An 18,664-nucleotide genomic window follows, 5' to 3' on the forward strand; every position below is an offset into this window, starting at 1 on the left:
ATGGATCACCCTGTCAGCAGTATTGAGGTTGATTTGATTTCTTATTGTGACAAGAAATAATTACTATGCTGTGAAAACTCTGGTTTCTTGCGCACTATACAGACCGAGCATACCGTTCGCAGAGTATATAGGGGAGAAGGAAAGGAGAGGGTGCAGAATGTAGTGTTAAAAATCCTTCTACCAGGAGTGGGGTTTGAACCCACGCGGACATATGTCCATTGGATCTTAAGTCCAACGCCTTTACCACTCGGCCATCCTGGTACGAAAACAAGACGTGATAGGGACACAGCGTCTGCCTTTCCTGCTGTTTGATTGCTAGATTAAAAATGTGCCTCTGGAATCATTTCTGTTCTCGGAGACTGTGGAATTGTGAGAAGGAGCTGGGACATTCTTCCCTGTAACTCCTGTGGAGGAAATATCTGGTTTCTTCAAATATTTATCTGTGGAAACAAAGTACATTTAATATCTCAAATACAGATTCCGTCAGTTTAATCTCTATTAATAATCATTGTGAGCGATTTGCGAGGCTGCAGTCAGACTCTAGCTCTGATTGGACACTCTCATGTCAATCCAATTCTTCACCAATCGGAGAGCCAGGGAGGTTTTGATTGGTTCACATTTTCAAATTGGAAAAACCCGCCAATTTCAGTGCAGGAAAAATACAAAATAACGGAACGCCTGAATGTTCAAGAAACTATTTCAATCTCACGCTTTATAATCTGTTTATTGTATTTTCCCTCACAGAATCCTGGCGCTATTTTAGGAACAGTTTGAACTTCTCAATCTCTTATCTGTAACCCGCGGTAATCAGACCCCGTTCAGCAATTTAAAACGGAGCAAATCTCAGATCAGTGGAAAAGCAGAAACATAGAGATCACCAACCAACACCTTCACACAGGCTTCACAGGGACAGAGGGAAACGGCTGATTTCTGATCCTCTCCCCTGAAAGCTGTCGGGAATGTTCCAATGGAAGGTGTGGAGAGAATTCCTGACTCAATCCCGCCGGTGGAACAGGCAGGTTTGCGCCCGGAGAATAGGGAGCGCCGGGGGGAGAGGCAGATCTTAAAGCGCTGCAATGAACTCAGGCGCTGCTTGTGCACAGATCTCGCTGATTCCGTCCTCTGGGAAAACTGCGGAATAAACAGATCAGCCCGAGAATAACCTCTTCATTCCCGCCTTTACTCTGTTCCGGGAGCGGTGCCCAGATAACTCGAGTGAAAAAAAAACCTTATTCTGAAACTGAATATAGTTATCATTAAATGTAAATAATTACGTCCTGATATTGTGCTGGGCCTCATTGTCCGTCACAAATCCCAGACTGGGGTTTAAAATCTGCTCTCAGTTCAGTTTGATTGTCCCTTCAATCTGAGTGTGTGTGTGAGGGGCGGATATGAAGTCCCATTCACAGCATTCCGGAACGGGACAAATCTCTATCCTCCAGAAAGAGATTTCTCATTAACTCAATAAGGGAAAAGATGGCGCAGATTTTTCAGAGATTGTGGCTGGCTCTTAAAAGAGCCGTTGAGTTTGAGGTGTTTTTCAGCCATCAATCTTTGATGCTGTTTCTCACTCTGGGGCAATTGTGTACCTGTATTTAAATAATTACCTCAGACATGGTGCTGGAAATGATATTTCTAACATATGTAAAATGTTCACCAATAAATAGCATAAATTTATATGCATTAAAACACCTGGGTCAATAATGTGGTAAGAAGTCTCACAACACCAGGTTAAAGTGAGAATTCTTACCGTGTTCACCCCAGTCCAACGCCGGCATCTCCACATCATCAATAATGTGCACAGGGCGAACTACGGATTGATAAAGCAAAGCGAGAAACAGCTCTCCTGTGAATAGCAGTGCAGTGTCTCTGACGGTTAGACAACAGATCACCCTTTTACAGATAAAGTGAGTGGCTCTGAAAAGAGCCTTTGGGTTATCAGATTAAATAATGGCCGCTTCACTTGCTCTTGGACGAGGCCGCAGAAGTTTTCTTGGGCAGCAGCACGGCCTGGATATTAGGCAGCACCCCGCCCTGAGCGATGGTCACCCCTCCCAGCAGCTTGTTGAGCTCCTCGTCGTTGCGGACGGCCAGCTGCAGGTGTCTGGGGATGATGCGGGTCTTCTTGTTGTCCCGGGCCGCGTTCCCGGCCAGCTCCAGGATTTCAGCGGTCAGATACTCGAGCACAGCAGCCAGATAGACCGGGGCTCCGGCACCCACACGCTCAGCATAGTTGCCCTTTCTCAGGAGCCTGTGAACACGGCCCACCGGGAACTGCAGTCCAGCCCGGGAGGAGCGAGACTTGGCCTTGGCCCGAGCTTTGCCGCCGCCCTTTCCTCTTCCAGACATCTGCACAATCTCACAAACACTTTCACAAAGAATGCTGAAACCCACTCCCTTTCGCTTCTCTTATCGCTCCGGGAGGAATGGAGGTGCGGACATTGCTGATTGGTCACTTTGTTGCTGCCTCTCAGCATCTTGTTCATATGACCAATCAGAAATCTGCTTAACTCACCAATCCGGAGAGCCCACGGAGTGAGGGCGGAAAATAACGGCGCCAAAATCTCAGATTACAACCGATTTCATTTCAAACTGTAAAAGCCGCCAAAGGGGAAAATAACAATAGTTTCGGAAATTATTCTAATCGGTAATGGTGAATTCATTTTGAGTAATGTAAGAATCTCCCTTTCTCTCTTCCCCAGTCTATAGTTAACCTGTATCTGGCAGTCTCTGATTTTCAGTCTGGGTTTATCTGAAAACAAGCCGAAAATAAATTATTCAAATTTGGAAACTTCGCAGATATATTTCTCAAATAAGAAATACGGTTAATAACAAATCCCATCAATAATTAACTATCTATCAACAACGCTTTTAAAACATCAGTCTGTGTTTGCACAATTTCACATTTTATCCCAAGTTGCAGATTTGCTTTTAGAATGCGGGATACATTCGGGGTTAATCTCTTTTTAAAACTCTCGAACCAGCCGCCAGAAAGTTTCATTGACATCGTTTGCAAACGGACGGGCTGTTCTCAATCTTCGTCGAGACTGAGGGTTCCTGCACAACCGGGGCTTATCGGGAATAAACTGATCGATCATTGAGACCAAACTGGAAACTGAGGAGTTTGCACTTTTTCCCTCCGATTCCGCGTGGTTTTCCTGCGGGCACTCCGCTTTCTTCCCACAGCCCAAAGATATGCGGGTTGGGTGGATTGGCTATGCTAAATTGCCCCAGTATGAGGGGGATTAACAGGGTAAATATTTAGGGTTACGAGGATGGGTGAGGGATTGTTGTAGGTGCAGACTCGATGGGCCAAATGGCCCCCTGTACTGCAGGGATTCGATGATTCTGACACATTTGCTCCATTACCTCGCTCTCTCTCTAAAGCCTGGAAAAGGGACCGAATATCAACGCGTCTGAGATCTAAACCCAGAGAGGGTGAGGAACCAATTAATTATTTTTAAATATTACTCAGAGCCAATGATCCACGGGGCGATTGACTTCCATTACTCCGTGTCCATCATCGATAACCAGAAAAACAACAACTATCATTGTTCGAGACGCTGCGTCGTAAAATAATAATTGAAACTAAATGGATGATACAGCCTTTTCCCAGGGATTCTGGGTGGCTCTTAAAAGAGCCGTTGTGTTTGGGTGCTTTTCAGTCCATGGGGAGTTTTACTTGGAGCTGGTGTACTTGGTCACCGCCTTTGTCCCTTCCGACACGGCGTGCTTGGCCAGTTCCCCGGGCAGCAGCAGGCGCACGGCGGTTTGGATCTCCCGGGAGCTGATGGTGCTGCGCTTGTTGTAATGGGCCAGGCGGGAAGCCTCACCCGCGATGCGCTCGAAAATATCGTTCACGAACGAGTTCATGATGCTCATGGCCTTGGAGGAGATGCCGGTGTCGGGGTGAACCTGCTTCATCACTTTGTAGACGTAGATGGAGTAACTCTCCTTCCTGGATCTTTTCCTCTTCTTGCCTCCCTTTGCTGGCAGCTTTTTCTGCGTTTTTTTAGCGCCCTTCTTGGAAACCGGCGCTTTCTTCTCATCCACCATTGTCACAGTTAATTTCAGACACAGAATCACTGAGTCGCGCTCGGAACTCCTCTTTTATAGACCAAAGCAGAGGCCTATGCTAATGAAGCATTGCTGAAAGACCTGTTCCCCATTGGCTCATTCACAGTGATGTCAATTCGTGATGCTGTCTCTGATTGGTTAGTTTAGACACCCAAACACATTGGTTGCTGCTCAAATCCACAAACTGTCTGTTGTCAATCTGTCCTTTCCCCTTGTCCGCCCCGATCCACCCCCTGACCCTCTCACTCCCTCTCCCGCACCAGGGCATTCTCTCTGCTGCTAATCCCACATCACTCTATCAGACTGCTGGTACTGTTCATACATTTCCCCTTCCACACCAGCACCAACTGCTCTGCTTTACTTCCGCCCATCACCGGGAGCTGGCAGTGCAGAATATCTGGGCTCAGACAGGGGTTAATGCGAGCTCTGCTGTGCGTGTTAAAAGGGAATATGTTTGATAAGCAGCAGCCACAAGTCCCATATGTGACACGAACATTGTGGCTAAAACAGAAAAGTGACTGAAAGAAGGACTGGAATGAGAGTTGGACATTACTGGCTGCAAGGTGTTCAGGGACGATTAGTCAAACAATCCCGGAGGGTGATTTACTGTTCAAAGCAACTATTCGGCCTTTTGGCTAAGATCAAGTGTAGTATGGTCGGCAGCCCATGGTCGGCCGCACTTGGTCGAGGTCATTAGGTTACACTGAAGATTCATATGTTTCATATGAAGCAATTTTTAAAAGCGGCATCTCGGCCTTTTGGCTAAGATGCAAATGAGCTCAAGTCTTGGAGGAGGAACCTCCCCCTCCTCCAATCAGCTTGGCTCATGTAGATCAGGCCCAGGACAGGGTGGTTTGGTCGCTCGCCCTGTCTTGTCAGCCTGGATCTGAAATGTCTCAACTTGTTGAGACTCTGAATTGGATTTGATTTGATTGAATTGGAAAAGTATAAAAAATACTATTAGAGTGCTGGGGGGATGACATTGAGGGATCAGAAACAGAATCTATTCGGTACCAGTTATGGAACAATGCGAGAGCGATTCCACAACAGGATACACACATTCTATTTCAAACTGCTTCTCTGTCAGCCATGTCCGAGTGGGTTTCATGCTGTGTCGATTAGTATCTGATATTTCTATGTTGCTTCTATCTCTGTCAGTCTATGGTCGGTGATGTTAAGATTTAATTCAGAAAATGCAATCTCTGATATATGTCCGTGTGTTTTATTTTCTCTATAACATTTAGTATTTAAGAGAGTGTGGGATTTACAGTATGTTGGTTCCGGGATGCTATTCTGTATTTCATTTGGCACCTGTTGGTTTCTGAAATGGAAAATCTTGTGATTTTTTTCTAGCTGCGCTTCTCAGTTTTGGATTTGTTTGTGTTATTTCACTGCACACTTTAATTTCTGCCATGTGAGTAAGTTTTTAATCTACGCATAACAGTCTTTGGTATAAGTGTGTTGGTATTTTCCCAAACATGCTGTTCTATTATTTGGAGTGTGTCTCTACCACTAATTCTCAAGGTCTCAGTTGTGTGTGATGTTACAGTTCCCATTGAGGTTGATATTGCCCAGTGACCATCTGAAAGGGTCACATGACAAAGGTTCACAACTTGTACTGTAACAAATTAAAGTCAACACTAACCAACGAATCAACATTTGCCCCTTAGCGTCATGGGATTGAAGGATAAATACATGGGGTTCCGGGGAAAGGGCCTGGGTGGGACTGTGGTCAGTGCAGGCTCGATGGGCCGAATGGCCTTCTTCTGTACTGTATGGATTCTATGAAACGTCACTGAGTCACTAATGCACTAAATAGAGATGAGACACCATCCTGGCTACCGTGACTATTAACTTATGCATGTTCTTTATTCAACATCTAGTACACTCTGCTAGCGAGGTGTGGATTGTTTATAAGTTCCTGAAACATAAATATGGATTTCAGTCTGTGCCAGTCATTTTCTGCTTTATTACAACGAGCTTTATTCTGTCCCTCTCTGTTTCTGGCCTGGAAGGATTTCAAGTAGGTCCTGCTGTCAGTGTGTGGTAGGTCTGCGTGTCTTTACGCAGAATCTGTTAATTGTTGCAATGTGAGTATTATTTTTCCTGTCAGTGTGAGGAAGATGTGGGTTGTACTCTGTAGCTGCTGTATTTTATGAGTAGCAGTGTTTTATGCTGTTCTTGTCAATTTGCTGATTGCAAATACAGTATTCTGGTTCATATAGTTTTAAGAAACGAAATGTAACGAAATGTAATGGTTTGTAAAAAAGCACTGTATTGTACTGTAAAAATGATTCTTTTTTGCACTGTTTATGACTTTTGGATCTGTCATTTTGCAATGTTTTATTGGAGAGTTTTGTTTTTGTGAATAAAGTATATTTTTGAAATAAAAAAAAAAATTCTGTTTCCTACCTCGAGTTTCTTTGCTTCTATGTTAGGTGACAACAAATCCAGGAAACATGACCTGACGTGAGGAGAAAGGGGAGGAGAAATTTCTTCACCCAGATCTTGGTCAATCTGTGGAGTAAATTTGAGATAGCTCTTTGGAATCAAGGGATATGGGGGGAAGGCGGGAACAGGATATTGATCTTGATGATCAGCCACAATCAAAACGAATGTTGGAGCAGGCTCCAAGGGCCAAATGACCTACTCTTGCTTGTATCTTCTATGTTTCTATTTTTAACAGTTCCTGATGGTCTGATAAAAGTGAAATCAGGTTCAGCAAACCTGTTGGAGATCTGAGGATGCAACTAACTGAATAGATCAGGAGTAACCAGCTGTTGTGGTATATTTACATTTTCAGAAATCCTTTGATAAGTTTCCACACAAGAGGTTAATAAACACAATCAGAACACATGGTGAATACTGGCCTGGATTGAGAACTGGTTAAAGGACAGAAAACGGAGAATAGATATAAATAGGTCATATCAAGTTAGCAGACAATGACAAGTAGGGTACAACAAGGATCAGTGCTTGGGCCCCAACATTCACAATCTATATCAATCTTTGGAGAATGCACAAAATAAGCTGGAAGTGTGAGTTGTGAAGAGGAGGCAAAAACTCCTCAAGGGGATTTGAAGTGGCTAAGAGAGTGGGCAACAATTTTGCAGATGGAATGCAATGTGCAGAGTATTCCTTAAATGATGAGGGGCTTGAAAGTGTTGAAATTCAAAAGCACTTGACTGTTCCTGTTCATGAGTCACAGAAAACTAATCTGCAGCTAGAACAAGCAATGAAGAAGGAAAATGGAATGTAAGCCTTTATTACAAGATGTTTTGAATACGGGATAAAGATGTTTTACTGTACTAAGAACAAAGAACAAAGAAAATTACAGCACAGGAACAGGCCCTTCGGCCCTCCAAGCCTGCACCAGCCATGCTGCCCAACTTAACTAAAACCCCCTACGCTTCCGGGGACCATATCCCTCTATTCCCATCTCATTCATGTACTTGTCAAAACGCCCTTCAAAAGTCACTACCGTATCTGCTTCCACTATCTCCCCCGGCAACGAGTTCCAGGCACCCACCACTCTCTGTGTAAAAAATATGCCTCGTATATCTCTTAAAACTTGCCCCTCGCACCATAAACCTATGCCCCCTAGTAATTGACTCTTCCACCCTTGGAAAAAGCTTCTGACTATCCACTCTGTCCATGCCTCTCATAATCTTGTAGACTTCTATCAGGTCTCCCCTCAACCTTCGTCGCTCCAGTGAGAACAAACCAAGTTTCTCCAACCTCTCCTCGTAGCTAATGCCCTCCATTCCGGGCAACATCCGGGTAAATCTTTTCTGTACCCTCTCCAAAGCCTCCACATCCTTCTGGTAGTGTGGCGACCAGAATTGAACACTATATTCCAAGTGTGGCCTCACTAAGGTTCTATAAAGCGTCAGCATGACTTGCCAATTTTTAAACTCAATCCCCCGGCCGATGAAGGCAGGCATGCCGTATGCCTTCTTGACTACTTTCTCCACCTACATTGCCACTTTCAGTGACCTGTTTACCTGTACACCCAGATCCCTTTGCCTACCAATACTCTGAAGGGTTCTGCCATTTACAGTATATTTCCTATCTGTATTGGACCTTCCAAAATGCATTACCTCACATTTGTCCGGATTAAACACCATCTGCCATCTCTCCGCCCAAGTCTCCATCTGATCTATATCCTGCTGTATCCTCTGATGGTCCTCATCGCTATCCGCAAATCCACCAACCTTTGTGGCATCCGCAAACTTACTAATCAATCCAGTTACATTTTCCTCCAAATCATTTATATATATTACAAGCAGCAAAGGTCCCAGCACTGATCCCTAAGGAACACCACTTGTCACAGCCCTCCATTCAGAAATGCAGAGTATTCCATAATTATATAGTCTTGCTGAGACAGCAGCTGGACTATTGTGTGCAGTATTGTTCTCCTTACCAAAAGAAAGATATGATTGCCATAAAGGGAATGGAATGAAGGTTCACAAAATGAATTTCTTGGTTGGAGGGATTGTTGTATGAGTAAAAACGAGAAACACCAGGTGTTTATTTTCTGGCATTTAAAAGAATGAGAGTTGCTGACATTCAAACATACAACAATCTTACAGGGCCCAATAGGGTGGAAGCAGGAAGTATGCTTTCCCTGGCTGGTGTGTTTGGAACCAAAGGATACAGCTCATTTAGGACTGAGATGTGGTGGAATTATTTCCCTGAGTGGGTGATTCTTTGGAATTATCAGTCCAATGGGCTGTGGAGTCTTACTTGTTGATTAAGTTCATGAGTGAGATGGATAGATTTCTACGTATTAGTAACATCAAGGGATATGGCGATATAGCAGGGAAATGGTGTTGAAGTGGAAAATCAGTCATGACCTCATAGTGTGACAATATGGGCTCAAAGAGCTGAATGGCCTACTCTTCCTCACAATTTACATCTTTAATTATGTTTCAGCATGGTCATCATTTTGTGACTGTAATTAATGAGAAATGACTCCAAGGTTCTTTTCGTATCCTGTCACAATGTGACTGTGGCTTTAAATATAGAGCAGAGCATGTCCACAGCTACTGACTGACCCTTTATTTCCCCAAAGACTTTCCACAATTGAAAAGTCGCATGTCAGGTCAGAGATTGAATACTCTCCACTCACTGGGTAAGTGCATCTCCAACAACATGAAAGAATCTCAAAAACAAAATAATATTTTGGGTTTCACTTGCACACCAGCTTCAGCATTTAATTCCTCAGCCATTGGTGCACAATGTGGACCATCCGTGAGATACACTGCAACAACTCAGTGAGGCTGAGTGTGGGACTCAATCTGCATCTCTCCATCTCTTATAAAGAATGAGATTAATTTTGTGCCTATAAGTATTGGACACTGTTGTCCGTCTGCATGTGTGGATCTTTACTCACTGAGAAACTGGCGCTGGAGATTCTTTGTGAAATGTATTTCCTGATTGTGGTAAGGGGGCTTGTGATTGGCGGAAACTCCTCAATCTGATTGGTCTGTTTTCATATCCACTCAATTGAATCCCTGATAAGTGACTGTAATAACTTTCAAAATGTCCAATCACAATCATTGCTTTCCCAATTCCTCATTAGCATAGTTCTGTGGGACTGTCTATTTAATCAGCGCTCGGAAGGGGTTTGCTTTATTTCTGTGTGAAATTGAAGATGGCTGATGAGAAGAAACCAACATCGAAACCAGCTGCCAAGAAGGGGGCGAAGAAAGTGATTAAAAAACCGGGAACAAAGGGCGGGAAGAAGCGGCGAAGGTCGAGGAAGGAGAGTTACTCCATCTACATCTACAAAGTGATGAAGCAGGTTCACCCCGACACCGGCATCTCCTCCAAGGCCATGAGCATCATGAACTCGTTCGTGAACGATATTTTCGAGCGCATCGCGCGTGAGGCTTCCCGCCTGGCCCATTACAACAAGCGCAGCACCATCAGCTCTCGGGAGATCCAGACCGCCGTGCGCCTGCTGCTGCCCGGGGAACTGGCCAAGCACGCCGTGTCGGAAGGGACAAAGGCGGTGACCAAGTATACCAGCTCCAAGTAAAACTCCCCATGGACTGAAAAACACTCCAAACACAACGGCTCTTTTAAGAGCCACCCACAATCTCTGTGAAAAAGCTGCGCCATCTTTTCCCTTATTGAGTGAATGAGAAATGTCTTTCAGGAGGATAGAGATTTGTCCCGGTGCAGAATGCTGTGAATGGGACTTCATACCCGCCCCTTCCACACACTTTTACATTGAAGGGACAATCAAACTGAACTGGGATTTATGATGGACAATGAGGAGAAACACCACATCGGAAGGTAGTTCTTTAGATTTAATGATAACTATATTCACAGTTTCGCAGCAGCAGAATTAAATTCATAATACGATTATTTATTCGTTATTTCGGGTGATCTGGGAGCCGCTCCCGCAACAGAGTACAGACGGAAATCAAAAGGTTATTTTCGGGCTGATCTGTTTATTCCGCAGCTTTCCCAGAGAACGGAATCAGCCAGATTTGTGCACACACAGGACCTCAGTCCATTGCAACGCTTTAAGATCTGCCTCCTCCCGGCGCTCCCTCTTCTCCGGACACAAAGCTGCCTGTTCCACCGGCGGGATTCTCTCCACACTTCCCATTGTAACATTCCCGGCCGCTTTCCGGGGATAGGATCAGAAATCAGCCGTTTCCCTCTGTCCCTGTGAAGCCTGTGTGAAGGAGTTGGTTGGTAATCTCTATGTTTCTGCTTTTCCACTGAGCTGAGATTTGCTCCGTTTTAAATTGCTGAACGGGGTCTGATTACCGCCGGTTACAGATAAGAGATTGAGAAATTCAAACTGTTCCTAAAATTGCGCCAGGATTCTGAGGGAAAATACAATTATCAGATTATAAAGTGTGAGATTGAAATAGTTTCCTGAACATTCAGGCGTTCCGGTATTTTGTATTTTTCCTGCACTGAAATTGGCGGGTTTTTCCAGTTTCAAAATGTGAACCAATCAAAACCTCCCATTTCTTCTACCTGGCTCTCCGATTGGTTAAGAATGTGATTGAAATGTGAGTGACCAATCAGAGCTGGAGTCTGGCTGCAGCCTCACAAACCGCTCACAATGATTATTAATAGAGATTAAACTGACGGAATCTGGATTTGAGTTATTGAATGTACTTTGTTTCCACAGACAAATATTTGAATGAACCATAATAAATGTGATAGTTCCTCCGCACAAGTTACAGAGAAGAGAGTCGCCAGCACCTTCTCACACACAGTCCGTACATTGTCACTGACGGAGCTCAGTCTCAGACAGCAGAAATAATTCCAGAGACGCCTTTTCAAGTCACTGCTCAAACAGCAGCAGAGACAGGTGTTGTGTCCATATCATGCCCAGCTCTCGTACCAGGATGGTCGAGTGGTTAAGGCGTTGGATTTATAGATCCAATGGGTTTGAACCCCACTCTTGGCAAATGGATTTTTAACACTACATTCTGCACCCTCTCCTTTCGTTCTCCCCTATCTACTCCATGAACGGTATGCTTTGTCTGTATAGCGCGCAAGAAACAAGATTTTCACTGCATACCAATTCATGAAACAAGAAGTAATCAAATCAAACTCTGTACCATCGAGTCATAGAGGTTTACAGCATGGAAATAGGCCCTTCGGCCCAACTTGTCCATGACACCCTTTTTTAACGGCTAAACTAGTCCCAATTGCCCGCACTTGGCTCATATCCCTCGATAGCCACTGACTCATGTAACTGTCTGAACGCTTTTTAAAAGACAAAATTTTATACTCCTCCATTACTACCTCTGGCAGCTCGTTCCAGACACTCACCACCCTCTGTGTGAAAAAATTGCCCCTCACTTCCCTTTTGTACCGCTGCCCTCTCACCTTAAACCTATGTCCTCTAGTTTTAGACTCCCCTACTTTTGGAAAAATATATTGACTGTCGAACTGACCTGTGCCCCTCATTATTTTATGGACCTCTAAGATCACCCCGAAGCCGACTATGCTCCAGAGAAAGAAATCCCAGTCTATCCAGCCTCTCCTTATAACTCAAACCATCAAGTTCTGGTAGGATCCGAGTAAATCTTTTCTGTGCTTTCTATATTAGGGTGACCAGAACTATACACATTATTCCAAATGTGGCCTTACCAATGTCTTATACAACTTCAAAAGACGTCCCAACTCCTGTATTCAATGTTCTGACCAATGAAATCAAGCATGCCGAATGCCTTCTTCACCACTCTGTCCACCTGTGACTCCACTTTCAATGAGCTGTGAACATGTACCCCGAGATCTCTTTGTTCTTTCCTCTCCCCAACGCCCTACCATTAACTTAGTAGGTCCTGCCCTGATTCGATCTATGAAAATGCATCACCTTGCATTTATCTAAATTAAACTCCACTGTACCACTGATAGGGGGATCCATAAAGCCCAATCCAAATTGTCATCCACAATCAGATCATCACTGTGTCAATCCCACAATAGTGCAGCCTTAGCTCCAAATTAAATATCAGATAAAACTGACAGATGGTTTCGGTTTAAAATTAGACAATTAACCTTAATAATGCACTCTGAGATTCGAGTTCAATACCAGTCATATCACCCACATCAGGGGTTTAGAAGTTACTGTACTAATCCTCATAGTGAGTCCTCACAAATATATTCGATACAAATCCAAATCTGAAGTACAGATTCTCAGATTGGGGTATTCTGAAAGCTCGTCTAACCTGGGATACAACTCAGATTCCATTGAAAACTCACCCAGATTATGAAACTAAAAGTTGCAATATCAATTTGATGACTATGAACTGAAATATAAATAATTAACTCATCCTAAATCCTCACTCACGTTGGGCCAGATAAGAACATAAGAACATAAGAAATAGGAGCAGGAGTAGGCCATCTAGCCCCTCGAGCCTGCCCCGCCATTCAATAAGATCATGGCTGATCTGACGTGGATCAGTACCACTTACCCGCCTGATCCCCATAACCCTTAATTCCCTTACCGATCAGGAATCCATCCATCCACGCTTTAAACATATTCAGCGAGGTAGCCTCCACCACCTCAGTGGGCAGAGAATTCCAGAGATTCACCACCCTCTGGGAGAAGAAGTTCCTCCTCAACTCTGTCTTAAACCGATCCCCCTTTATTTTGAGGCTGTGTCCTCTAGTTTTAACTTCCTTACTAAGTTGAAAGAATCTCTCCGCCTCCACCCTATCCAGCCCCCGCATTATCTTATAAGTCTCCATAAGATCCCCCCTCATCCTTCTAAACTCCAACGAGTACAAACCCAATCTCCTCAGCCTCTCCTCATAATCCAAACCCCTCATCTCCGGTATCAACCTGGTGAACCTTCTCTGCACTCCCTCCAATGCCAATATATCCTTCCTCATATAAGGGGACCAATACTGCACACAGTATTCCAGCTGCGGCCTCACCAATGCCCTGTACAGGTGCATCAAGACATCCCTGCTTTTATATTCTATCCCCCTCGCAATATAGGCCAACATCCCATTTGCCTTCTTGATCACCTGTTGTACCTGCAGACTGGGCTTTTGCGTCTCATGCACAAGGGCCCCCAGGTCCCTTTGCACGGTAGCATGTTTTAATTTGTTTCCATTGAGATAGTAATCCCATTTGTTATTATTTCCTCCAAAGTGTATAACCTCGCATTTCTCAACGTTATACTCCATTTGCCATATCCTCGCCCACTCACTCAGCCTGTCCAAATCTCTCTGCAGATCTTCTCCGTCCTCCACACGATTCACTTTTCCACTTATCTTTGTGTCGTCTGCAAACTTCGTCACCCTACACTCCGTCCCCTCCTCCAGATCACCTATATAAATGGTAAATAGTTGCAGCCCGAGTACCGATACCTGCGGCACGCCACTAGTTACCTTCCTCCAACCGGAAAAACACCCATTTATTCCGACTCTTTGCTTCCTGTCGGATAGCCAGTCCCCAATCCACTTTAACACACTACCCCCAACTCCGTGTGCCCTAATCTTCTTCAGCAGCCTTTTATGGGGCACCTTATCAGATGGAAGACACTGTCCAATTCCAGGTTGGACTCCATTTTGTATTCATGTCAAATTTCTTATTTGGAATCCGACTGAGTGTCACAGATCAAATCAAGGTGAACAACCTGAGTGAAACTTGCATAGCAATCCAGTATCAGATTGAAGGATACATTATCTTTCACAATTGTGTTCACACTGACAGAGATTTAATGCTGGACCGAAACTCACTCACATTGTCTGTTTAAAACCTACTGCATCAGTGGCCTGTTTCTGTACTGAAAAGTTATTTGGAATTAATCCAAACTTATAAATAGTCCCAGGGACTGAATGTGATTTAATTCATCCCAAACTAACACGAAATAGCAAAGACTGATAGATAAGAGAATCGTTCTCAATCACGTGTTCAGTGTCAGGAGCTGAAATATACAGGCTGTTCACTGCACTCACTCACTGGAGCTGTCATGAGTGATACAAAAAACATTACACACACCAATTGTATCACTGAGAGATTTGGAAAGAATCCCAGTCTCACATTGAGTAATGAATACAAATGGACTATCAGAGAGAGAGAGAGAGAGACGTGACTGAAAAATCTCAACTGAAACCATCAGTTTAAACAGCAGTATAGACTTGCAAACATAATTAGTTCCGCTGATAGGTACAGCATTAAGCTGATGTTCTACAAACAGTACCAGGGAACATAAAGCATATGTTTCACAAACAGCACCAGGGGACTTAAAGGTATTGATGATTCCAACATTTATATAAAATTATCACAGACATAGAGAGGCATTGACACATCTAGAATGATCCCACACTCACACACTTCATGAGTGTGAGACACCCTCAGAAACAACGCCAGACAAATTCAGATACAGAATGGTACCAGATACTGAAACATCTGAATTAATTCTAACACTGATTGTGTGACTTGGGCAGCCCATATCTACGGGGATGCAGTGAATCATAGGGACAAATCGTACCATATACACCACCAGGCAGGTCACGACTGCACAATATGATTCTGCAATGGGACAACGTTGACTAAACAATCCCGATTGTGCTCAGAATTACACTGAGAATGGGACCAGAAAAGCAGAGTTTGTTTTTTAAATGATCTCCCAGTTAAGACGGAGATGAGGAGGAACCTTTTTGATCAGTTGTATTTATTTCATTTTGTGCATTCTTCGGATTCGGGCATTGCTGGTTTGGTCAGGATTTATTGCTCATCTGAACTGCATGCTTCGACTGCTGGCATCAATGTCATGCAGGTACACCCACAGTGCTGTTTGGGGGGAGGGGGTGGGGTGGGTGGAATGCAAACTCCCTGGATTCTTATCTGCTGATGCTGAAGGAATGACAATATATTTCCAAGTCCGGATAGTGAGTTGTATGGAGGGAGAATTCCAGGTGGTGTTGTTCTGATATGTCTGCTGCCCTTTTCCTTTCAGGCCATAGTCAAGGTGGGTTTGGAAGGTGCTGTCAAATGAGCTTTTGTGAATTCCTGCAGTGCATCTTTTGGATAGTGCACACTTCTGTCCCTTTTTGTCGGTGTTGGAGGGATTGAATGTTTGTGGATGGAAGCAAATTAAGTCAGATATTTTGTACTGGATGGTGTCAAACGGCCAGTGTTGTTGAAGCTGCATTTACCCAGGCAAGCTATGTCTGGAAACCAGATATTCTAGTTTCCTTCCACAGTCCAAAGATGTGCAGGCTGGGTGGACTGGCCATGCTAGATTGTGCCTGGTGTCGTAAGAAGTGCAGGTTAAGTAGATTAGCGGGGTAGTTGTGTGGGGCTGTGGATAAAGAGCCTGGGTGGGATGCTCTGTCGGAGAGTTGGTGCAGTCTCGATGGGCCCCATGGCCTTCTTCAGCGCTATAGGGATTCTATTTTTGGGTCATTTCTCTGTCATAAATGCCCTGAGATAAAAAGAGAAAACCTGTGTTTGTGGCATTTACAACAGTGAGCATGTTGCAAACTAAATTGTTAATTGCAAGCGAGAGCTGATGAAAATAACTGTAGCCTGTAAAGAAATAGCACTGATACTTGCGGGGAGCAGCAATTTTTTTTTTACTGATCCTGAAAACGTAAATAGCAGAGAATGGTTTCGATCCATCGACCTCTGGGTTATGGGCCCAGCACGCTTCCGCTGCGCCACTCTGCTATCTACCAACAAGTTTCTGTTTATTATTGTTGCGCTACAGCAAAGCAAAAAAAATCACTTTCGTATTTCTGTTTAATGACAGCAAATGTGTCCAGCAGCTCCGCCTAGCGGCACAATTCCACTGTCGAAACACCAAGAATGGAACAATAACAGAAATACACACAAAAACAGCGAGAGACTGTCAGGATACACAAGATCACACACAGGCAAAGGAGAATGCACCGACTGATCATTTGTGTGAAGTTTTCCTGAAAAGATCAGCCATGATCTTATTGAATGGCGGAGCAGGCTCGAGGGGACAAATGGACCACTCCTGCTCCAAGTTCTTAAGTTCTTCTTTGAATCCAAGACTATTTAATTTATTTTGCTCGCCATGGTTGGACCACTTCACCAGTTATGTTTTCGTGCCAGAAAGGAATAATGCAAGGAAAGAAGCAATTATTTATTAGTAAAAAGTAGGCTTACATTAACACCACAATGAAGTTACCGTGAAAATCCCCCAGTCACCACGCTCCAGCGTCTGTTCAGGTACTGAGGTAGATTTTAGCATGGTCATTGCAGCTTACCAGCACGTCTTTTGGACTGTGGGAGGAAATTGGTGTACTTGTAGGAAACCTGCACAAACACAGAAAGAACATGCAGACTCTGCACAGACAAGGACACAAGACCGGAATTGAACCCAGGTCACTGGAGTTGCGAGTCAGCAGGGTAACCAGTGTGCCACTGTGCCGCCCTTAAATGTGAGTAAATCTTGTCCCTCAGAAATTTTTTTCCAATAATTTCCTGTTATGTTTACGTTCATTGCATACAACTATGACTTAAATACTAGCCATTGCCTAACCACCGTCATGCCATTTGATGAATCTATTAATCCATAACCGATTTTAGCAAATTCACCCCTCATACCTTCCGAGGTTACTTTGTTTAGATTTAGGATTCCAGTTCAGGATTGGACCCTCAGAAGCACTTTCCCAGGGTAGAAGAGTCAATTCCCAGGAGGCATAGATTTAAGGTGCAAGGGGCAACGTTTAAGAGAGATGTACAATGCAAGTGTTTTTACACAGAGTGTGGTGGGTGCCTGGAACTCGCTACTGGGGGAGGTAGTGGAAGCAGATAAGATAGTGACTTTTAAGGGGCGTCTTGACAAATATATACAGAAGATGGGAATAGAGGATTATGGTCTCCGGAATGGGAGGGGGTTTTAGTTCAGACGGGCAGCACGGTCGGTGATGGCTTGAAGGGCCGATGGGCCTGTTCCAGTGCTGTCATTTTCTTTGTTCTTTGTTGATGTTTATGGACTGATGGGAGGTGTTCCACAAAACAGTCACTCAATCTACCCAATGGAGAGCACATTGCAGTCACTCAATCGACCCATCATTAGCATTGAAAAATTGGACAAAAAAATGTTGAAAACGCTATTTCTCCTGCATTGTATGTATCTAAACACTGAACTGTGACGAGAGATAATGCGACCATCCATTCAAGAACTTCTGATATTTCTTCCCTTTCCTCAATGAATCCTCTCACCCCTCTGTGGCTGGCAGGGCTGTCAAGTGTGTCATTCCCATGTCCCACAGTTGGAACATTGCAAACCAGTCCATAAGGATGATTCAATTTCTGATCAGAGTTTCTGCCAGCCTGTCATTTTCATTGTGCGTCTTACTCTCACATGATCACTCTGTCCTTGGTCTTTGCTGGTGTTCCAAGGAAGAAGTTTAACAACACCAAGTTAAAGTGCAACAGGTTTATTTGGTGGCAAAAGCCACACAAGTTTTCGGAGCCCCAAGCCCCTTCCAAGGAAGTTCAGAGCACCCCTGCTCTATACAGATTCTTCCACGTTTATGTGTCTGGTGATTATCCCATTTGATTGTGTCACTACCTCTCCTTATTTAAAACATGTTTGGTCCAAACGGTCACAGACCTTCCATTTTGTTCCTTTACACATGAGTCTCTCTCCTCTCCATTTGCCTGTAATGTTTTACATTTCTAACATCCACCAGTTCTGATGAAAATACATTGATCTGAAATATTCGCCATTAACTTTGTTTGTCTCCGCAGCACTTACGTGTTATGTAATTCCAGAACTTCGAAATTTAATTCATACTTCCTGCATTCATACTATGTGGCGTCAGTGCTGAGATTCCGAGGAGTTTTGAGAGAGGTTATTAAAATCATGATCAGTTTCAATAGAGTAATTGGGAATAAATTATTTATGTGAACCAACGGCACAGATTCCTGGTGAATGATACAAAATAAGAAAACCGTCAGGGAACATATTTGATGTTACATTGGGCAGCGAGACTTATGATCCTGAATAAATTGCCTGTAATCCAAGCGAATCAGAATGAACAGTAAATTTAAAATGTCATTGGACAAATAAGATAGAAATACATTTTGAGTTTGAATTTTTAGACAAGAGGAAGT

General features: G+C 43.9%; 2 protein-coding genes, 2 non-coding genes and 1 pseudogene across 5 annotated transcripts; 1 reads left to right on the forward strand and 4 right to left on the reverse strand.

Annotated features, from left to right (window-relative positions):
* Positions 1-178: 178 nt before the first annotated feature.
* On the reverse strand, positions 179-261 carry trnal-uaa (transfer RNA leucine (anticodon UAA)). The gene has a single exon. It is a non-coding gene; the product is annotated as a tRNA-Leu (tRNA).
* Positions 262-1,959: 1,698 nt separating this feature from the next.
* LOC144485065 (histone H2A-like) lies at positions 1,960-2,349 on the reverse strand. Its single transcript, XM_078203365.1, has one exon. It carries the CDS (start codon positions 2,347-2,349, stop codon positions 1,960-1,962), a length of 390 nt encoding a protein of 129 aa, XP_078059491.1.
* Positions 2,350-3,678: 1,329 nt separating this feature from the next.
* LOC144485056 (histone H2B type 1-M-like) lies at positions 3,679-8,299 on the reverse strand. Of its 2 annotated transcripts, XM_078203355.1 has the most exons (2): positions 8,285-8,299; positions 3,679-4,044 (listed from the first exon to the last, which is right to left on the reverse strand). In XM_078203355.1, exons 1-2 carry the CDS (start codon positions 8,297-8,299, stop codon positions 3,679-3,681), a joined length of 381 nt encoding a protein of 126 aa, XP_078059481.1. The 2 variants fall into 2 exon arrangements, with proteins under 2 accessions (XP_078059481.1, XP_078059482.1); XM_078203356.1 differs by lacking the exon at positions 8,285-8,299 and having other exon boundaries at positions 3,679-4,083.
* A 1,431-nt stretch (positions 8,300-9,730) lies between these two features.
* LOC144485059 (histone H2B pseudogene) lies at positions 9,731-10,117 on the forward strand (annotated as a pseudogene).
* Positions 10,118-16,168: 6,051 nt separating this feature from the next.
* On the reverse strand, positions 16,169-16,240 carry trnam-cau (transfer RNA methionine (anticodon CAU)). The gene has a single exon. It is a non-coding gene; the product is annotated as a tRNA-Met (tRNA).
* Positions 16,241-18,664: the final 2,424 nt, after the last annotated feature.

This window comes from Mustelus asterias, unplaced genomic scaffold (assembly GCF_964213995.1).
Source record: "Mustelus asterias unplaced genomic scaffold, sMusAst1.hap1.1 HAP1_SCAFFOLD_152, whole genome shotgun sequence".
Taxonomy (NCBI): Eukaryota; Metazoa; Chordata; class Chondrichthyes; order Carcharhiniformes; family Triakidae; genus Mustelus; species Mustelus asterias.

Excerpts from the sequence above, each read along its gene's own strand:
- LOC144485065 (XM_078203365.1), bottom strand. The coding sequence starts at position 2,349 with ATGTCTGGAAGAGGAAAGGGCGGCGGCAAAGCTCGGGCCAAGGCCAAG.